General features: G+C 37.3%; 2 protein-coding genes and 1 pseudogene across 4 annotated transcripts in view; 2 read left to right on the top strand and 1 right to left on the bottom strand.

Annotated features, from left to right (window-relative positions):
- LRRTM3 (leucine rich repeat transmembrane neuronal 3) overlaps positions 1-10,805 on the bottom strand; it is a 158,942-nt gene extending 148,137 nt beyond the window's left edge. Inside the window, exons 1-2 of the mRNA XM_032423985.1 lie at positions 10,194-10,805; positions 8,304-9,835 (exon numbers count right to left, since the gene is read on the bottom strand). Of these exons, the coding sequence (XP_032279876.1) occupies positions 8,304-9,835; positions 10,194-10,197 (1,536 nt within the window). The 5' untranslated portion in view covers positions 10,198-10,805. The remainder of the gene's footprint in view (positions 1-8,303; positions 9,836-10,193) is intronic.
- CTNNA3 (catenin alpha 3) overlaps positions 1-18,859 on the top strand; it is a 1,817,935-nt gene that overhangs the window by 744,903 nt on the left and 1,054,173 nt on the right. The window lies entirely within an intron of this gene.
- Positions 6,527-6,678, top strand: LOC116644409 (annotated as a pseudogene).

Raw genomic sequence — 18,859 nt, 5'->3', positions numbered from 1 at the left:
ACTGTAGAGACAAATTCAGTCTGTTTGTCTGATTGATCCAACCATAAAACTGATAGATTACTCTGTGACTTTCTGCTCAGATCAAAATTTGAGTGGGTACTCTAGAAAAGCAGGCAAAGTGGTACACTTGGACTGGGAAAAGATCTGTAGGCAGAAAACCAAACCAAACCAAACAACCAAAAAACAAACAAAAGAAACCTCTCTGCTAGAAATGGAAAAGTGGAAGGAATGTGAAGCTTAAATTTAAGAATATGATGGTAAACTTGGAGAGTAAATCAGATGTCATGAAAGCAAAATACAGGATGCTCATCATTTATGATTATTTTTAAGATGAAGCAAGATATAATATGAGCTTTGGACCCTATCTTTTTTTTTTTAATCTATCTTGACCTTTTCTCTTTAATTTACAGCTAGCTTAATGCTTTTGCATTTTAGTGTAAACTAATAAAGACCCCACATATCTCTGTGTGTTAGACCATAAAAAAAAACAATGTGAAGCCTGTAAAAATATATGTAGATTTTTACATTTTACTACTCAATCCTCCCTGTAAAAGTCCATAGAACTAAGTGCATGCTGCCTTTTAATGGCATGAGATGGCTGGATTGGGTGCCACAGGCTGGAAGAATATGTTGCTGGCAGACTAGAGTTTAGCTAGTAGAGGGCTATCCTAAAGGTAAATCACTGGATATCATTTCCAGATAGCAACTGGAGATATATAATTGGGCTTGAGAAGCCTGTGTGGCTGGGGTATGAATTATTTTAGGCAGTCCTATAAAGAAGGGACAAGATATAGGATTAATGGATGAAAATTTTAGGAAAAACAGTCAATCTAAGAACTCTTCTTACATTGAAAACAAATAAACAGACAAAAAACCCTACATACCCACTCCTGGCACACAAGGACTTAATTATACAAAAATATACACACTTTGTAATGAAACATGAATTATCACCTTATAGGATGGATATGAATTTTCTTTCTAAGCATCTACAACATGCCTAACTTGGCCAGCCAGACTTAAAACACAGTATACTTATGTAATATGGCCTTTATTTACAGATCATTAATTATTCTATTTAGCCATCATTCAGTGATGTTACCTAACCTTCCATTGGATAAATGGCAGTACCCCAACCAAACAGTTATGCCTTTTCACTTTAAAATTTTGTACAGGGTGCCTGGGTGGCTCAGTCTGTTAAGCGTCTGCCTTCGGCTCAGGTCATGATCTCAGGGTCCTGGGATTGAGCCCCGCATCGGGCTATCTGCTCAGCAGGGAGTCTGCCTCCCTCTCCCTCTCTCTCTCTCCCTCTCAAATAAATGAATAAAATATTTAAAAAAATAAATAAAATTTTGTACAAATTGTGCAAAGCCCCTTTCATAAATCAATGAGTACAAGCCAACACTGATCCTAAAGTGGTTAGTTTTTAAACTCCTTAGAGAGTTTTCACTGTTGTGATCTTGTCACAGGTGTATTAGAGATTTTAAAGTCACTCTACTACTTCAGTCTCAACATGATATACTCTACAAGTTTCCTTTAAATATTCTTGCGAGATTCTGGTTGATTGCTTCAAATGGAGAAGGGTAAGCATATTCCTTCTTTCAGAGTGTATAACAGATCAATATTAATGATAAGAAGCAGTTTTTAGCTGCGTGTGGGGACCACCCGGTTGAAGCCATGAATACCACATGCTAGCATAGCCTCACTCTCCTATAGCCTTACTGAGGAAATTTTCTTTTTACCCTCACTTCAGTAATAAGTTTGAGCCCCAAGAGTGCTGAATAGGGTTTATATTTAATTGAAGTCCTTTGCTTTTTAGTGACAATATGTATTTTATATCCTGGATAGACGTAATTAGTATGCTGAAGCTTTAACAGAAATTGCCTTTGCTAAATGTAGTATTTGCCTTATCGTTTTATATGTGAGGACCCCCAAATTTGCATTTTACCCCTGAGAAGACAAAATTCTGATTGTTGGTATGAGTGTTTTTAAGTTGGTGAAATGTACTTGGACACTTCCATATATAAAGTCCTATATTTTGTTTACTAGGAGTTAATTAAGAAGGAAAAGAGTAGGCTTTAATACTTTGCTAACCTGTGATCCAACTATATTTCTTCTTTCTTCTATTGAAAATCAAAGATACTGAAGAGGTGATTTGTAGGCTGTAGAGGAAAGGGAGAGGGTCAGCCAGACTTAAATTTTGTTTTATAGTCTATTTTTTTTTTTTTTAATTAGAGATTGACTTACTCTTTGGAGTGAGAGGACCAAATTGTGTTGGTTTATATGAGGGAAGACTTTTTTTGGTGATATAAAACAATTTTTGCGTGTGTGTGAAGTAGGGAACAATTTAAGGGTAGGAGAAAGGTATAAAGGAAATTCCTTCTTGGGGAGTGGGGAGTGGGAGCCCCTGAAAAATAAAAAGAAAATATTGAGAATTGTCAAGAAAGTTATCAATTTTCATTACATTTGCTGACGAGGATAAGATAGAAGCTCTTTTACTCTTTCTTCAATAAGATGGATTATTATTGTATATGCGTTTTGTCAGTTGTAAAATAGATTGCCTCCGCTTGGTCTTACACAGTGGCTCAGAGTTTGTGTCCCTGGAATTCTTCTCACATGTTCAGGAGACCTAACTCAAGAACATCCACCAATGATCCAGCATAAAATTCACAAATACTTTTTTTCCTCTGAAAAACCACCCTCTTATCTCTGTTCTTCAGAGATTTCATAGAAACTTAGCTGTCAAAGAGGAACAGTTTGTCTACTTAAATTATAAGAATTTTGGAAATACATGTATAGCACATTTGATAATTCAAGCTATATCCAGTGGAGAGAGATTTGTGATGACATTGGTCTTTTTTTTTTTTTTTTTTTGCTGAAAGGCCAACAAAGAATAGTATTTCATTTGCTTAAGTGACTATGTTGTTACTCATTAAAAAAGCCTTTGTACTTTTATGCTTTTTTTAATCCAGTAATTTTCAATGACAATAATTGATAAAGTCAGTATCAATTTTTATACTAGGAGAAGATTTTGTAGTCTTTGGGGAAAAAAGAGAAAGTAGATGTCATGTGATTGATACCTGGAATGTATGCTAATCCCACTGTAATGTGTTATGAGCAGTTACTTTTTATGCAATGATATCATCTTGCCATAAATGTTATATGTATAAAGTACAAAGACAATAAGTGTTCAAAATATTAATACTCGAAAGGGAATTGACAATTAACCTATGCTGATTGAAAGTCCTTGCCAAAATGACCTGATTTGGGACAAAATTAAGATCTTTATTTACTTCGATAAACTTTTGCTTTAGTATTCTCTGGTTGGCATCTTTATGTCTATTGTACATTGTGATCATTACTGATAAACTCCTAGACTCTGATAACATGGGGCAGAAAAAAACTGTGTTTTTATGGAAACTAAAGGTCAAAACCAAATTAAGTTCTAGACTGGCTGCCAAGTCTCAGAATTCGTGTTAATGTAAAATGGATTTGGTGTTCTGTAACATAGAAGTTAGTGATGTCTTTTCACCCAGGCCAGGCACAGAACACCAGCAGCTGAATATCTCACTAGGTGCCCTTTGAAAAGAATAGGTTTTTGCCATTTGAGAGTTAACAAAGCATTTCTCAAATTTTGTTCTCCCAGTAACCATATGAAGTCAATAATACATGCCCATTTTACAGATGGGGAACTTAAAGTTCAGAAAAGCTAAGAAATTTGCCTGAAATCATTAGATTAGCAAATGTCAAAGAAACTTGAATCTAAGGCCCGTACTCTACCATCCATGGCTGTGATATTTTCCTCAAATAAACAAGAACTGCAAACTATGTTTATGTAGATTTTCTCTGTAGTATTTCTGTTTTATTCTACACAACTATGTAAAAGTCACCAATGATTTTGGAGACTAAGCAAAATTTGGGTCCAATTCTGTAAGCTATTATAATTAGATTAGGTGAACTCACTTTCACCTCTGTATTAATTTTTTATTAGTTTTCAAGAGTCATTTAATACAAGCTATTTAACTTCCATCAGTTCTGTTTCTCGTACATTTGTAATTCACATTTACTGATATTATTGTTCATATTTCTTCTAACTGTGTCTGATTTTTAATGTAGGTAGGTAAGAGAGTACAAGTACAGAAAAACTCCATGGGTTTGCTACAGGTCCAGATACCAATGAGAATCCAGGGAAAAGGGAACAAGAAACAACACAGTTTCTGAGTTTTTCATTTCTCATGGCTCAATTCTCATTTGTCATATCTGGAACTCATATTGTCCTGGGCTTCATGGCTGGATGCTTGTTTCTGATGCTAGTCTAATCCACACATTAAATAAACTATTTAAGTTCTCTTCTTGGTAAATGTCAAGGGAAGAGAGGATATTTCATGTACCTACAACATCCTAAAATCCCTTGCCAAATCTATGAATCTGACTCTGCATTATCCTTCCCCAGAAGGAGAGCATAATTTCATTATCTATGAATCATCACCTCTTAGACTATAACATCATTGTCAGAGAGCCTAATAGAACCAGCGTTCAGCCGGCTGAGAAGGGGGAGGGTTGGGGAGAGCACTGGGGAAAAGCACAGGTTACTGGCATGATCAAGAAACTGGAGGGTCCTAGAGCGCAGGGGGAGGCCTCCCTCACCTGATAGCTCAGACATTCCTACTGACTGGTAAATAACTGATGCTGATTCTTTCAATATTAATACTGAAATTTGTTTTCCCCAATCGAAATTAGATTATATTTTGGAATCCTACCTATGGAAAATACTAACCCATTTAATGAAAATTTCAGAATATCTGGCCAACACTGATGAGTATAAATACTTTAAACTATTTCTTATCTATTCTTACTACATTATTACTTGCTCTTCATCTATGGACCCTTACTTCTAACTCCCAGTGTCATTTCTGTGGCCTCTGGGCTAATTACTAAATAAGTCCATATGCAAAATATAACTTTAAAAAAATCACACTATATATTTCCCAGGGAGATAAATTAAATACAATCCAAGTCTGATTCACGGATGGAAAAATAGATGTTGTTAATCATGTTTATATAAGGATTCAGGATTAGAAAAACCGAAGAGGTGCATGAATAGCTGTGGTTAGTCTAACCAGCCACTGGAGGTCACTGCTGCTCCACAGAAATACAGTTTATTGCCTCTACTTAGTTGACTCACCAAATCAAGTAAAAAATGGTTTAAATTCTTTGAAAAAATGTAATGTCAACATTCTTGGAAAATATAAACTCATTTAAAAGGACTATATCTTACGTAAGTATTGCTTAAAAGACTGTAGCACTGGGACTATTCCAGCCGAGCTGTGGTAGCCCTATGTGTACTGGGGCTCATAAAAATGGGGGAAAAAAAAAAAACCCATGTAGTTCAGCGACTAAACTGCGTTTCTTCTCTCTCTGGTAAAGCATTCAAAGTACTGACCAAATCCATTCTGCATCGATGCATGTGTGTTGTATAGTTCAGTAGGTCAGGCTGTTTATTTAACTGTTGTCACCTTTGAGGGAAGTCAGGTACTTCATGTAAATTTGGAATAGAAAATGGAATACCAATGATATTTCTCTAATATGCCATGAGGTGGAAATACTTAATGAAAACAGACTTACAGCATGTAGTCCAGAAAGTGCTATGGGGTGGGGGTGAAGACAACAACTTTTGAACAGAAGAGCACTGACCGGTTGGCTTTGTCAGATTTATGATGGCGAACTAGTTATTGTCTAACCTACAAGAATTCTTTATTTGTGATCGGAAGATCCTGAGCAATAGAGAAGCTTCATTCCCAAAGTTGGGGGGGGGGGGAGTTCTTTTTTAAAAAGAATTCATGTCCTGAATCAAAATAACTTTTATAATCTAAGGAATTTTATTTTGGTTCTATTATTAAATTTATAAATTAAGTTAGGCACTAAAAAATGACCAGCCTGCAAAATGTTGGTCATTCATTTAATCTTATACGTGAAGTGGCTTTGAATTTTAGGAACACTTTCAATACAACAAACGTATTTTATGTATTCCAGTAGGGTCACAACAATGAGAATTGTAAGAATTAAAAAATATAAGTATAGATATGCCTTGCCTAAGTTTATTTGGTATCCATGACAAATGAGGCAGAAGGTCAAGTCAAAGAATAGAAATGGGCTTTTTCACTTTAACACTGCATTTAATTAATACAATCATCTTCAGTACAGGTAAAAGTGAGGCTGATCAAAGAAATTTTCTTTTTGAGATGGAATATATATTTACTGACATTTTATGAAAAATGAGAAATTACAACTTCAGTGAAAAACATCACAGTAGGCTCAGTCATCCAGTTCATAGTACTGTAAGGAAGTATCTGCATTATTAATCAACTGGGAATCTGTGACTATTTACCATTAATAAATATACATTCAACAATTATTCATGGGTAAATATATCGTAGTTATGATGCTTTTCTGAACTGGCATCTCTTTTAAGATTTAATCAAAATCAAAGTACCTTGAGAAATCCATTTTAAATGTCCCCTTTCCTATCGCTTCTCGGCCTTTTGGCTAAGATCAAGTGTAAATGTCCCCTTTCCTTTATTGCTTATAAAAGTATGATTTTTTATAGTCTGGCTTCCTTGCAATTATATTTCATGATGACTTGCCTAGATTTTTCCTGTCAGCATATGAAAAGCCTTCAAACTATATAAAAATGCTGGTTGAAAAAATAGCCATTCACTTTTTCTTTTTTGCTGCAGTGATTTTTGTTTTGAAAGAACAGGGATGTGGTTAAAGATATGGGGCTTGGCAAGCCAAATTAAATGAAACAGATTCAATGTTTCAATTCCTGATTTTTGCTCCTGCAACAGGATTGTTCATTTTGGAGGATGAGAGGATACAATACAGACCACAGACATTTTTCTAAAATCTTAATGAAGTGTGGTCAAAGTTACTTAAATACAGAAGGTCTGATATTTGTGCTGCAGTCAATAAACTTTCACCTACAACAGAAAAACATGCATGCAGCTTGCAGATTGCTGACAGGGTCTGTACCGAATCATACTGATGGATGAGTTCACAGTACAGATGAACATAGGGACACTATAACGTCAGCAGGAGAAAAGCAAAAGACAACTGCCGTAGGCTTGGTCTTTTTTCCTTTAAGATTTATTTTATACATTTATTAAGGTGTTATCAAAATCATTCTTTTCAATGAAGCTTTTGGTGGAAAGCATGTCTTGGAATGTGTTCTCTTTATACCTCTGAATGAAGTGTCAGTCATCAGGGGACTAGCGTGTGCAGGGCACATAATGGAACACAACAGGACAGCCGGACAAATCCCAGACAGAAGAACAGACAGAGCTAAAGATTCCACTCACTACATTAGGGTCCTTGAAAGTGCTGGAAAGAAATTCTGGTAAGCTCCCAACCACATGCAAATAGCAAGCTGCCTTCCCATTTGCAAGCCTCATCTCTGAAAACTCCCTAAGGTGAGGAACAGTGGAGAAATCTACCTCCTCAAATTTGCTTCTTGGTTATTTAATTAATTTATTTATTTAGGCTAAATAAAGGCTAGGAGAAATTGACAGTGTGAAACCTCTAGTTTGATTTTCCAGGGATGGATTTCAGAGACAAGGCATTCAAGTCTAAAACTTTGTGTTTTTACCATCTCACGTTTTTCGGTTGTCTATTTGCAGCATTTTAACTCTTCAACACTTTTCCCTGGGCTCGCTTTCTTGTAATTCAAACACCTCTGGAAAATTGCCCGTGGTGCTTCATTAACCCAGCACCATCTTTTGATAGTTTCCTGCAATTTTCTTTTTAAGCCAGACCATGTTTTAAGGCTGTCTCTAAATGTTTCTGTAATCAAGCATTCTCCTAGAATCAGTTCGAGCTCCCAGTACCTGGGATCATTCCCTTTTTCCTCGATTTGCCAATGAACAGCAAACCTTCTAGAACTATAGATGTGGTCCTACCAGAAGAGAAATAACAGCAGCTGTGGGGGATTACTTACGAAAGAAGTTTTATCTTAAAACAAGTGAGATATTAATGCAATCGATAAAGAGTCTTATACAATAGGCATTATATTAAACCAGAGTTCGAGCTTTGCATTGGTTGTGGTATTTAAATTTCAATGGGCTGATTATGTATGAGAGGAAAATGACCAGTATTATGAATGTGCTAAAACGGACAGGGAAGGACCTTGCCAGGAGAGGGAGAGGGAATGGGAGGGGGCACCACGTTCTGTTTATAGTCACCAGAGTTCAATAAAGCACCACTTATTTCCCAGCTTTTAAGAGCGCTTTTATCACAATGGTTCATACCTCACACTCCCTGGAGCCTGATTTGTTATAGGTGCAGGGTCCCGTCCCATTCAGCAGCATCTCGCTGGTCTCCGTGTTGGTGGGTTTATAATCTACATAAAATTCCTGGGTGCTGGGAGTCATTTGCTTTAGGGACTGTCTTTTCTTTTTCCTGTGCCTTCGCATGAGGGAGCGCTGCTGCAGCTGCTTCATGCTAGCAGGGTACCGCTTCCATGACACGTAGATAACGAGCAGGATGACGAGCACGGACAGGAAAAGGGCCACGCTCCCTGCGATGATTTTATGGAAAGAGATGTGCTCGGTGTCAGCATCGGTCTCTGGGCCAGGCTCTGTGGCTCCCACCGTGGGGGGCAGAGGGGGCTTGCTCTCATGCTTCGGCCTGGGGAGCTTAGGCTTAAATGTCGGCTTGGGGAGAGCCCTGGCCAGATCAAACCTCTCCGTGGTACTTTTGCCACAGATGCTGTAGTTCTTCACTGCATCGATCACATTTACTCCTTGCAGCTCTTTGGGACTGGCACAGATAATTGTATTCTCCCTCAGACCTTTAAAACTTTTCAGCCAGTTTACCAGGGAACAAATATTTCTGCTGCATTCCCATATATTCCCGGCAAGACTGATGTCATTGAGAGATATCCAAGAATCCAAAATCTCTTGACCAATAAATGTAAGCTTATTGGAATCCAGGTTGAGGCGCTGCAGGTTTGGGACACACTGGAAAACACTAGGTCCACTAAAAGCTTCAATCTCATTGCCTGATAAATCAAGCCTTTGTAATGAGCTCCAGGTCCAGGACATGGTCTGTCCTATGACACTGATTTTATTCCACTGCAAGTAAAGGTTCTGAAGGCTCACCAACCTTGGAAAAAGGGCCAGGTTGAGCTTAGAAAATTGATTGTGCTCCAGGTGAAGTTCTTTGAGTCTGATCATGCCAGCAAAGACATTCCTGGCTAAACTTCGGATCCGGTTATATCCCAGGTCCAGAAGTTCCAGATTGCGGCAGTCTTGGAATATTCGCACAGGGATGGTTCTCAGGGAGTTAGACCGTAAATGTAAACTCAGCAGCTTCCGCAAGCCCCGAAACTGTTCAGATCCCAGAGAATGCAGCTGATTATAGGACAGATCCAAGTTCCGTAAATTTGTCACAGGTCTGAAGGTATTGTTGAGAAAATAGGAGATTCTGTTGGAACTCAGAATCAACTCTTTGAGTCTGCGTATCCCATTAAAAGCATTCTCATCAATATTGCTGATATGATTATGGTCAAGATACAGCCAGGTGAGCTGGTTGAGCCCTTTGAATTGATTATACTTAAGTTTTTGAAGGCTGTTATAGCGAAGGGACAAACCTAAGCAACCAGCAGATATACTTGAGGGTATCTCCTGTAATTTCTGAGATTCACAATATACCATTTTGCCTTCACACCTACAGCCCTTAGGGCATCCTCGTTCGGCAGAAGAAAGCATTGTCAGTAAGACAGTGGGGGCTATAACCAGTGCTACAGCTGATCCGCTCAGTAGCCTAATTACATTGAAACCTGGAAATAAAAACAACTTAGAAAAGTTATCCCCCCAAAAAGGAATTCATTTATTTTTAACCAAGCAAAAATAGGCATGTATTTTCTTTTTTTAAAAATTTAAATCTAGATAACAACATTTAATATCAAATATCACCTCCTTGACATTTAAAGAGAATTGTCTTTAGGGTTTCCTTGCTTAATAGTTAAGCAAGGAAACATGTCCACTAAGCAATTGAATTTATATTCTTAAGCACAGAAAGGTAATCTCTAAAATAATTAAGGCAGAATTACAACACAGACTAGAGGGTTTTGTTTTTGTTTTTGTTTTTGTTTTTTTTGTTTTTAAGAAGGAAAGAAGAAAAATGACAAAACATACCCATCCTTTGTATTGTTCAAAGGTCGTCCTTAGGTCTTTTGCTTTGGCTTAAGGGGCCACTTGCATGACAGCCCCTGTCAGCTGCACTGTGAGTCAGGGCTCGCTGACACCCAGGAAGAAAAATTGGACCCCTTGGGAGATGGACCGATTTTGGAACATTATTCTTTGCCAGCCACGCAGAACACTCCAAGAACAAATAAATTCCAGCACCGCATTTGTAGCAAAACATCAAAAATCTTCCTAGGTAATAGGATCTTCGTGGATATTACGTTTTTGCATCTTTACAGTTTTTTTGGGGGGGTGTTAAAAAAAAAAAAAAAACAACTGGCTTCTATAATTTCTTCTTATCGGAAAGCATGATGTATTCCTCCAGGCAACGTGGGGCTACCTGAGCTGCCACATCTGTGTTCCATAGCCCAGCATTTCTGGTGGTGAGCACCCACTTCAGCCACAAAGCTGCGTTGGAGCCCAGGAGGCAGGAGAGCCCCGTACCGCACACACGCTCAGCTCACTTCTGCAGACTGTCATTCTGAAAGCTGCTCGGACTGTTGCTTTGGTTTCAGTGAATGCAGTCTTATGTAAAGCTGCCCCCAGTGGTGAAGAACATTATGGGCATGTGCAGAAATGTCTCTCTTTTATCTTGCAAATGAGCAGGCTCTCTGCTGGAAAATGAATGATTCTTTTGGGTGGCTCAATGGGAACTGAATGGTCACCCTAATCAATAACTAGCAACATTTTCTGTAATTTCCAAGTCTTGTTTTACAGTTTGGCAATGTCTTTATTGTCTGCATCCACTTAATCGCTAAACATGTACTGCCTAGAGTTTTCCTGGAGGTTGACATTAAGTTCACAGACCGAATGTCAATTTTTCTTAACCTCAATGTAGGCTTTGGGCTGAAATTTATAAAATGACTTACTGAGCTTTTCACAGAGAAGCATTAACTGCCTGCGCATTTGACCTCTTGGAGTCACAGTGATTATATTATGCAAGGTGTCTCAGGATGCTAAGACACATACATTTTGGAATAGAGGGGATAACTAATGACATATAAATTGATGTGTCCAATAGCTTTTCTGGTTTTCCTACAAAAGACATAATTGGTTTAATGGCTTATGGCTTGGTTTGTTGTTTTGGCTGCTGTCATTTGTTTCTTTTTTTTTTTTTTTGTATTTTATTTATTTATTTTTTATTATGTTATGTTAATCACCACACATTACATCATTAGTTTTTGATGTAGTGTTCCATGATTCATTGTTTGCATATAATACCCAGTGCTCCATGCAGAACGTGCCCTCTTTAATACCCATCACCAGGCTAACCCATCCCCCCCCTCCCCTCTAGAACCCTCAGTTTGTTTCTCAGAGTCCATAGTCTCTCGTGATTCTTCTCTCCCTCCGATTCCCCGCCTTCATTCTTCCCTTCCTGCTATCTTCTTCTTCTTCTTTTTTTTTTTTAACATATACTGTATTATTTGTTTCAGAGGTACAGGTCTGTGATTCAACAGTCTTACACAATTCGCAGCACTCACTATAGCACATACCCTCCCCAATATCACCCAGCCACCCCATCCCTCCCACCCCCCACCACTCCAGCAACCCTCAGTTTGTTTCCTGAGATTAAGAATTTGTTTCTAATTAGAAGAGAAATAAACAATTTTTAGTGCGAGTAGAAGAATCAAGAGATCATTTGGTCCAGTTTATTGATGCTGCTGCTATTTATTGCACTAATGTTTATTGAGCACTTCCTAAGTGTTTTAAATGAGCGATCTTGTTTTATCTTTAAACAATATTATGATGTAGGTCCCTTTATAACCTTCATTTTAAAGATAAGAAAACTGAGGCTTGGAGAGGTAACTTGATGAAACTCATGCAGCGAGTAAGTGGCAGAGCTGAGATTCAAAGCCAACTCTCTCTTTCTCTTGGACCTTTAACCACTAGATGATCCTGCTTCAGCAGCAGTGTTATCTTCATCTGAAAATGAGTCAAGTGAAAATTAGCCTGATTAGGATACTGGGTCAAGGAAGTTGTAATATCAATCAATCAATTAATCAATCTTGCTTCCTAGGTTTGTATAAACTTCTTTGGTATGATTCTTTGAAAGAAGTATTATAAAACCTAATGAGAAGCAGTTTAGTCTAGTGATTAAGAGTGTGGATTTTTGCACCTAGGATCAAATCCTGGCTACAAATTGCAAGCTATGTAGACTTGAATAGGTTACTCATCTTCTCTATGCCTCATTTTCTCTTCTACAAAATAGGTAGGGTAACAAAAAAACATTTCATAGAGGGTTTGAGAATTGTCAACTTAATATCTGTAAAGTACTTAGAATAGTGTGTAGCACATAATAAACCTGTGTTAGCTGTTATTTTAATATCAACTTTATTGTATTTGCTGTCATTGCAGATTGTTTAGTATTGAATATTGACTATAGTGACTATCATTAACTCACAAAGAACCTCTTCAACGAACATTTTATGTTGTTCACAGTGGATTTCTAGGATTCACTCAGTCTTACCTTCTTTTAATAAGAAAACTTCCTAAATCTCCATCATCTCAACTTTGTCTTTAAAATGAATCTTTTGGTTCTGTGGACCATAACTAGTAATTAATGTTTAATTCTTTCTTCCCTAAAGCAGAATATGGTAACATCTGTCCCATAGAGAAAATCATTTTGTTTAAAGATAAATAGTATACCTTAAAAAGTCTGCCTTGTCAGTCTTTGTCAGGTGAATTAGCTGTGGAAAACCCCAGAGGACTTTCACATTCTCTAAGGATGAGAAATCTGGTAGTTGTTAGTCATGACAATCAAAAGGGTCCCACAGAAGTAGTACAATGAGAATCACCAATTCCTCAGATAGTATGGTATTGAAAGGGCAGTGGTTCCTCCCAAATTATCCATGCTATTAATGCATATAAAACCCCCAAAGAGCTTGTTAAACATAAATTTCTCAGTCTTTACCTCAAGATTCTGATTCATGGGATGGTAGAGGCTGCACTTATCAACAGACTGATGGACAAGGAATTTTAAGAAATGCACTGTAAGGGAGTGATTAAAAATAATAAATTTCCTCCTACTTGGAAGAAAGGATATAAAAATTTATGATATTGTGATGCAAGTTCCATGAGGACAAAGATAGTGTTTTGTCTACTTCAGTTTCTCTAATACCTAGAAGAGCACTTGACACATAATAGATGCTCAGTTATTGAATAAATACAGTTTTATGGGGGTCACAAGTACCTTTGATGGGGAACAAAGTGGTTATGTAATGCTAGTCTTGTGCATATGGGATTGATCTCTGCAGTTCCTGAGCCAATGATATTGGATACAATTTTGGAGAAAGTGTTCTTAAAGAATGTGTGTAAAATGGCAAGAAACTAGAAAGTGGAAACATTTAGATGGTCAGCAAGTGATCTCTACTTTTTATGTAGACATCTCATCTTCATAGTTAAATCATAAATTTCATTAGAACAGTAAATATACTTTTGAATCTTTTCTTTGACATGTTACAGCTTTTATCATCTAACATCCCAAATGGGACTTGACAACTTGTATCTATTAAAAAGTACTAGAGGAAATCATATTTATAACTTCTCTCTCATATCTCTGTTGCTTGAGAGCTTCTGATTTTTCTCCTTACTTTCCTTGCTTCTCCATGGAAAATAGCTTTTGAGATGTCTGTTTTGCCAAAGAGCTGCAGAGGGCCACTCTACAATGGCTGGAGGCCCCATCAACTTTGTGCTGCTTCTTTTTCCTTCATTCCCTGGTGACCAGAACACAGATGAACACTGAAAATGTAATTCCCTCACTCTGCTTTTCCTGGGAAAAATTTTGGATTATTTATGGTGAATAACATTCTTTTCTGTGTTTCACACCTTGTCCTTAGGTTTCAGTCATTTTTCTGATACCTTGGCTTCTGAGCTCATCTTGCTCCATAGTTCTGACTTCACCCTCACTTTCGCATTCAGTCTCATGATTGATGTTTCCTCTTAATATGGATCGTTGGTTTCTTCCTCAATAGTAATGAAGAGCCATTCTCGTCCTGGGTCTGACTCCAGTTACTCTGTGTGGTCCCTACCTTGGCACTAGCCCGTAAGCTGGCATCACCATCAGGTCTGTCTGGGTTCAATGAAGAGGGGCTAGCAGAAAAATCCAAAAATAAAATAATACAGTTCAAAGCAGACTGAATACTTGAGACTGCAGAAATTAGCCCAAAGACATAGAGTCTTTTCTTTTCAAAAGAAAGAAAAAAACCCTTTATATTCTAAAATATTTTAGCAACTTGCTATTGTACTTTTAAAAGTTTATCCTCCTTTTACTTGTTGCCTATAGCAAGATGATTAGTTCTGATTTGCCTTTCAATAGAACCAAAATTATACTACATTATGTATTTAAAATTCTTTTGCACTTACCACCGCATACAGAACAAACCATAAACTACCTGACAAGTTAAATGATCCCAATGAATCTAGGGCCTTAATGATTTATACAATTATGAAATGTAGTCATGTACCTAAAGACTTTTGAAAACTGTACGTATGTACTTTAAATAGCTGTTCATATTTTGCTTAAATTGGGTAAACAAATTCTAACTAAGTGTATAATGCCCAACTTCAATCCACTATGAAATTGAATTGCCAAAAAAACTTAGAAAATCAGGCTTAAAGAAGATGTACTGTTATATTAACATGGGTTGGCCTCAGGGATTTCATTCATTTAACAAATGCATAGTTTGGGTACCTGTTATGTACTAGATGCTGTTCCAGACACTTGGAATACATCAGTGTACAAAACAAAGGTCTAAGCTTATATTCTAAAGGGGTGACATGGACAAAAAAACCCCACATAAATAGTATATTATTAGGTAGTATGCTTTATAGAGAAAAGAAAAGTGAGAATATGGAAGATTGGGAGTGTAGGGGGTGAGGTAAATTGTAATTCTACTTTCTAAGAAGTTTTTATTTAAATTCCAGTTAGTTGACATACACTGTAATATTAGTTTCAGGTATAGAATTTAGTGATTCAACCCTTATATACAACATCCTATGCTCATCAAAATTGCACTCCTTATCCCCATCACCTATTTAACCCATCCCCCACCCACCTCCCCTCTGGTAACCATCAGTGTGTGCTCTACAGTTAAAAGTCTGTTTCTTGTAATGTTAAATTTTGGGATGGTTAGGGCCACTAAGAAAGTGGCTTGAGCAAAACCTGGGAGGAGATGAGGTTGTTAACCTTAAATATATAAGGGGAGTGTCTAGTCTGAAGGCCCTCAAGTGGGAGGTCATTTGTTCAATGAGTTGCAAACAGGCCCATTTGTCTAGAATGGAGAGAGTAAGGAGTAGAGGGATTGGAGATGAAGTCAGAGAGGTATTAAGTACTAGGTCATGGAGGGCTTCTTATGCCATTGTAAAAACTTTGGCTTTCTTCTGGAGAAAACTGGGAACCAACTCAAGATTTTGTTCAGACTAAAGATATGATCAAGTTACCTATTGAAAGGATCACTCAAACTGCTCTTATGGGAATAAACTCAAAAGGGACAAGAATAAAAGCGGGGAGGTCAGTAAGCAGGCCATTGTACCAATCCAGGAGAGAGATGATGGTGACTTGGGCCGGTTCGGAAGCAGTGAAAGTGATGAGAATTGTTAGTTTTTGGATATATGTTTAGGTAAAACCAACAGGAGTTTTCTAAGGGATTAGAAGTAGAGGTATGATATGAGGAATTCTTAATCTCAGGAAACAAACTGAGGTTTGCTGGAGTGGGGGGGGTGGGAGGGATGGGGTGGCTGGGTGATAGACCTTGGGGAGCGTTTGTGCTATGGTGAGCGCTGTGAATTGTGCAAGACTGTTGAATCACAGATCTGTACCTCTGAAACAAATAATACAGTATATGTTAAAAAAAAAAAAAAGAAGAAGATAGCAGGAGGGGAAGAATGAAGGGGGGGAATCGGAGGGGGAGACGAGCCATGAGAGACGATGGACTCTGAAAAACAAACTGAGGGTTCTAGAGGGGAGGGGGGGTGGGAGGATGGGTTAGCCTGGTGATGGGTATTAAAGAGGGCACGTTCTGCATGGAGCACTGGGTGTTATACACAAACAATGAATCATGGAACACTACATCAAAAACTAAAAAAAAAAAAAAAAGAAAAAAAAGAAGTAGAGGTATGAGATAGAGAAATTAAAGATGATTCCTATTTTATAAGTCGAGCAACTAGAGGGATGGTAAAGCCATCAGAGGCTTCTTTGGGTCAAGTTTTGGTAATAGGATCAACAATTCTCCAGAGTAATTTATAAATAAACTTTGGAAACACCAAAAAAAAGTCAACACATTTGAATTAACTTTAAGTTTGGCTCTCACTTTTCTTCAATTTTGTGAGACTTTAATTTTTGAAAACATCTTCTTGATAGTAGGTCCCATCACCTAATGTATTTCAAAATACAAAGGACCATGATATATTTTACAATACTTTGTAAAATGATTAGCAAAATTAGCCACTAAACAACAGTAACATGGATTTTATTCAGATGGCCTAGACAGAGGCAATGTCTTTGCATATGGCCTTGGAGGACAATGGAACCAGAAGCTTTGGTGAAAACTGAAAGTTACATAAAGACCAGATATGGGAACATTTGGACTAAGTGTACTAGAAAATAAATTCAGTGCATCCAAAATGTCCTTCTAATTTAGAGAATGATATATACTTTTTATTGTAAAAGTCAGTTGACATTTGGAATTTAGAACTGATTCTGGCCAAACTTCTCAGGGTTTCAGTTTGCTTATCTGTAAAATGGGACTCATAAAACCTGTGTTATGAATCCCTAAGGCTTTTATTTAGGATCAATTTCCATAATTTATGGGTAAATACTTTGTAGACTATAAAGTGGTATAAAATGTTTCTGGAATCAGAGTACCTATGAGAAAATTAATTTTCTTTAATTCTGTCTAGGGTCTCTGGTCATGAGCATATACTGCAACAAACATGTACCAAGGGACACTAACATGACCAAGAGCGGAGTCAGAATTTACCAATATGATAAAAAAAAATTCTCTAGTATTCCCTTTCTACTACACTTTTAATACCACAACCATTTATTATACAGCATACATTGTTGACATTCTGTATTCTAACTCATGAAGTGCTTTCACCAATAAATGCATTTGTTTTTTTTGTTGTTGTTTTTTGTTTTGAAGATTTTATTTATTTGAGAGAGAGAAAGAGAAAGAGAGAGAGAATGAGCAGTGGGGAGGGGCAGAGGGAGAGCAAAAGAGGGAGAAGCAAACTCCCTGTTGAGCAGGAAGCCTGATGTGGGGCTCCATCCCAAGACCCTGAGATCATGACCTGAGCCCATGGCAGACGCTTAACAGACTGAGCCACCCAGGCGCCCCATTTGATCTAGATATTGTAAAGAGCTTAACCTTTTTGACTCAGTTACCCTATCATGTGGTAGAGTTGTCAGAATGCTAACAAAGATTTCCCTACAGCTATGAATATGAGTGTCTTTATTTCTAGCTGTTAGAATACTCATATGCATTTGTACATTTGTAATTATATCCTGATTTTTCATAAGAGCATTAACATGTCTCTGAAATATCCTTAGTTTCCATCTGCTTGCTTCAAGGACTCTATTAAAAACCCTGTTTGGTCACACATGGTTATGAGTGAACATCCCTGACTTAAATAAATAGATAAAGGAAGTTGCGGGTCTGACCATTAAGATGGTCTCTCAGTGTCTTTCTGGAATGAAGCAAACTCCAGTGAGTGAGACCTTATAAGGTTATCTAGCACGTGTCCCTGAAGGTACATGGATGCTGTAGCACCAATCCACATTTTCAGGTTTCATCACATTCCTCACTTTACTTTCTTCAGAGATAGCCCTAAGCTAAATTTGGGGATAGGAAAAAATAACAGACTCTTAAAGAATAACACTTAGTGGAAGACTTCTGAAGACTGAAAAGACTACATGACTTTGAGGAAATAATCATTTATTTTTTCAGTGGAAATTTAAAAACATACACGAAAGTAGAGAAAATAGTATAATAAACCTCAACTTCAACAATTATCAATATTTTGCTAACTTTTTTTTCATCTATCCCTGTCCGTCTTTCCACATACACACACCCTTTTTTTTTTCCTGGAGTATTTTAAAAGCACATCTCAGAAATCATGTCGCTTTACCCATATATATTTAGTATGCAACTCTAGCCAATAGACTTTTAGTTTAACCATCTAGCATTATTGCATCTAACAAAATTAACAGTAAGTTCATAAAGTTGGTTTGTAGTCGAGATTTAAGCAAAGCACAGATATTGCGTTTGTTTTTCATGTTTCTGAAATCCCTTTAATTTTTCAATGCCATTAATTTGTTGGGAGATGCCAGGTCATTTGGACTTTATCTTGTTCCATACTCTGCATTTGGTTGATTGCTTCCCCTTGTGTCATTTAACTTGCAAGGAGTAAGTTTTAATGACACGTATGTTAAGCAAGGATCCATTTATTAATTTAAGCAGGATATCCAGCCCCAAAGGATACGTAGGACATCTATTTACTTTTGGTAGCAAATCTAAGACTTGCCAAACTTTTGAGTAAACTGAGACTTAGAGCTCAGAAAAAAAAAAATGTATTTCTGTTTTGTGGTATTTATACTACCAAGGAATTCAGTAATGGGT

The sequence above is a fragment of the Phoca vitulina genome, unplaced genomic scaffold, assembly GCF_004348235.1.
Source record: "Phoca vitulina isolate PV1807 unplaced genomic scaffold, GSC_HSeal_1.0 scaffold29, whole genome shotgun sequence".
In the NCBI taxonomy this organism is placed as follows: Eukaryota; Metazoa; Chordata; class Mammalia; order Carnivora; family Phocidae; genus Phoca; species Phoca vitulina.
The sequence above is the reverse complement of the archived record's forward strand: the minus strand, read 5'-3'. Positions and strand labels throughout refer to the sequence as shown.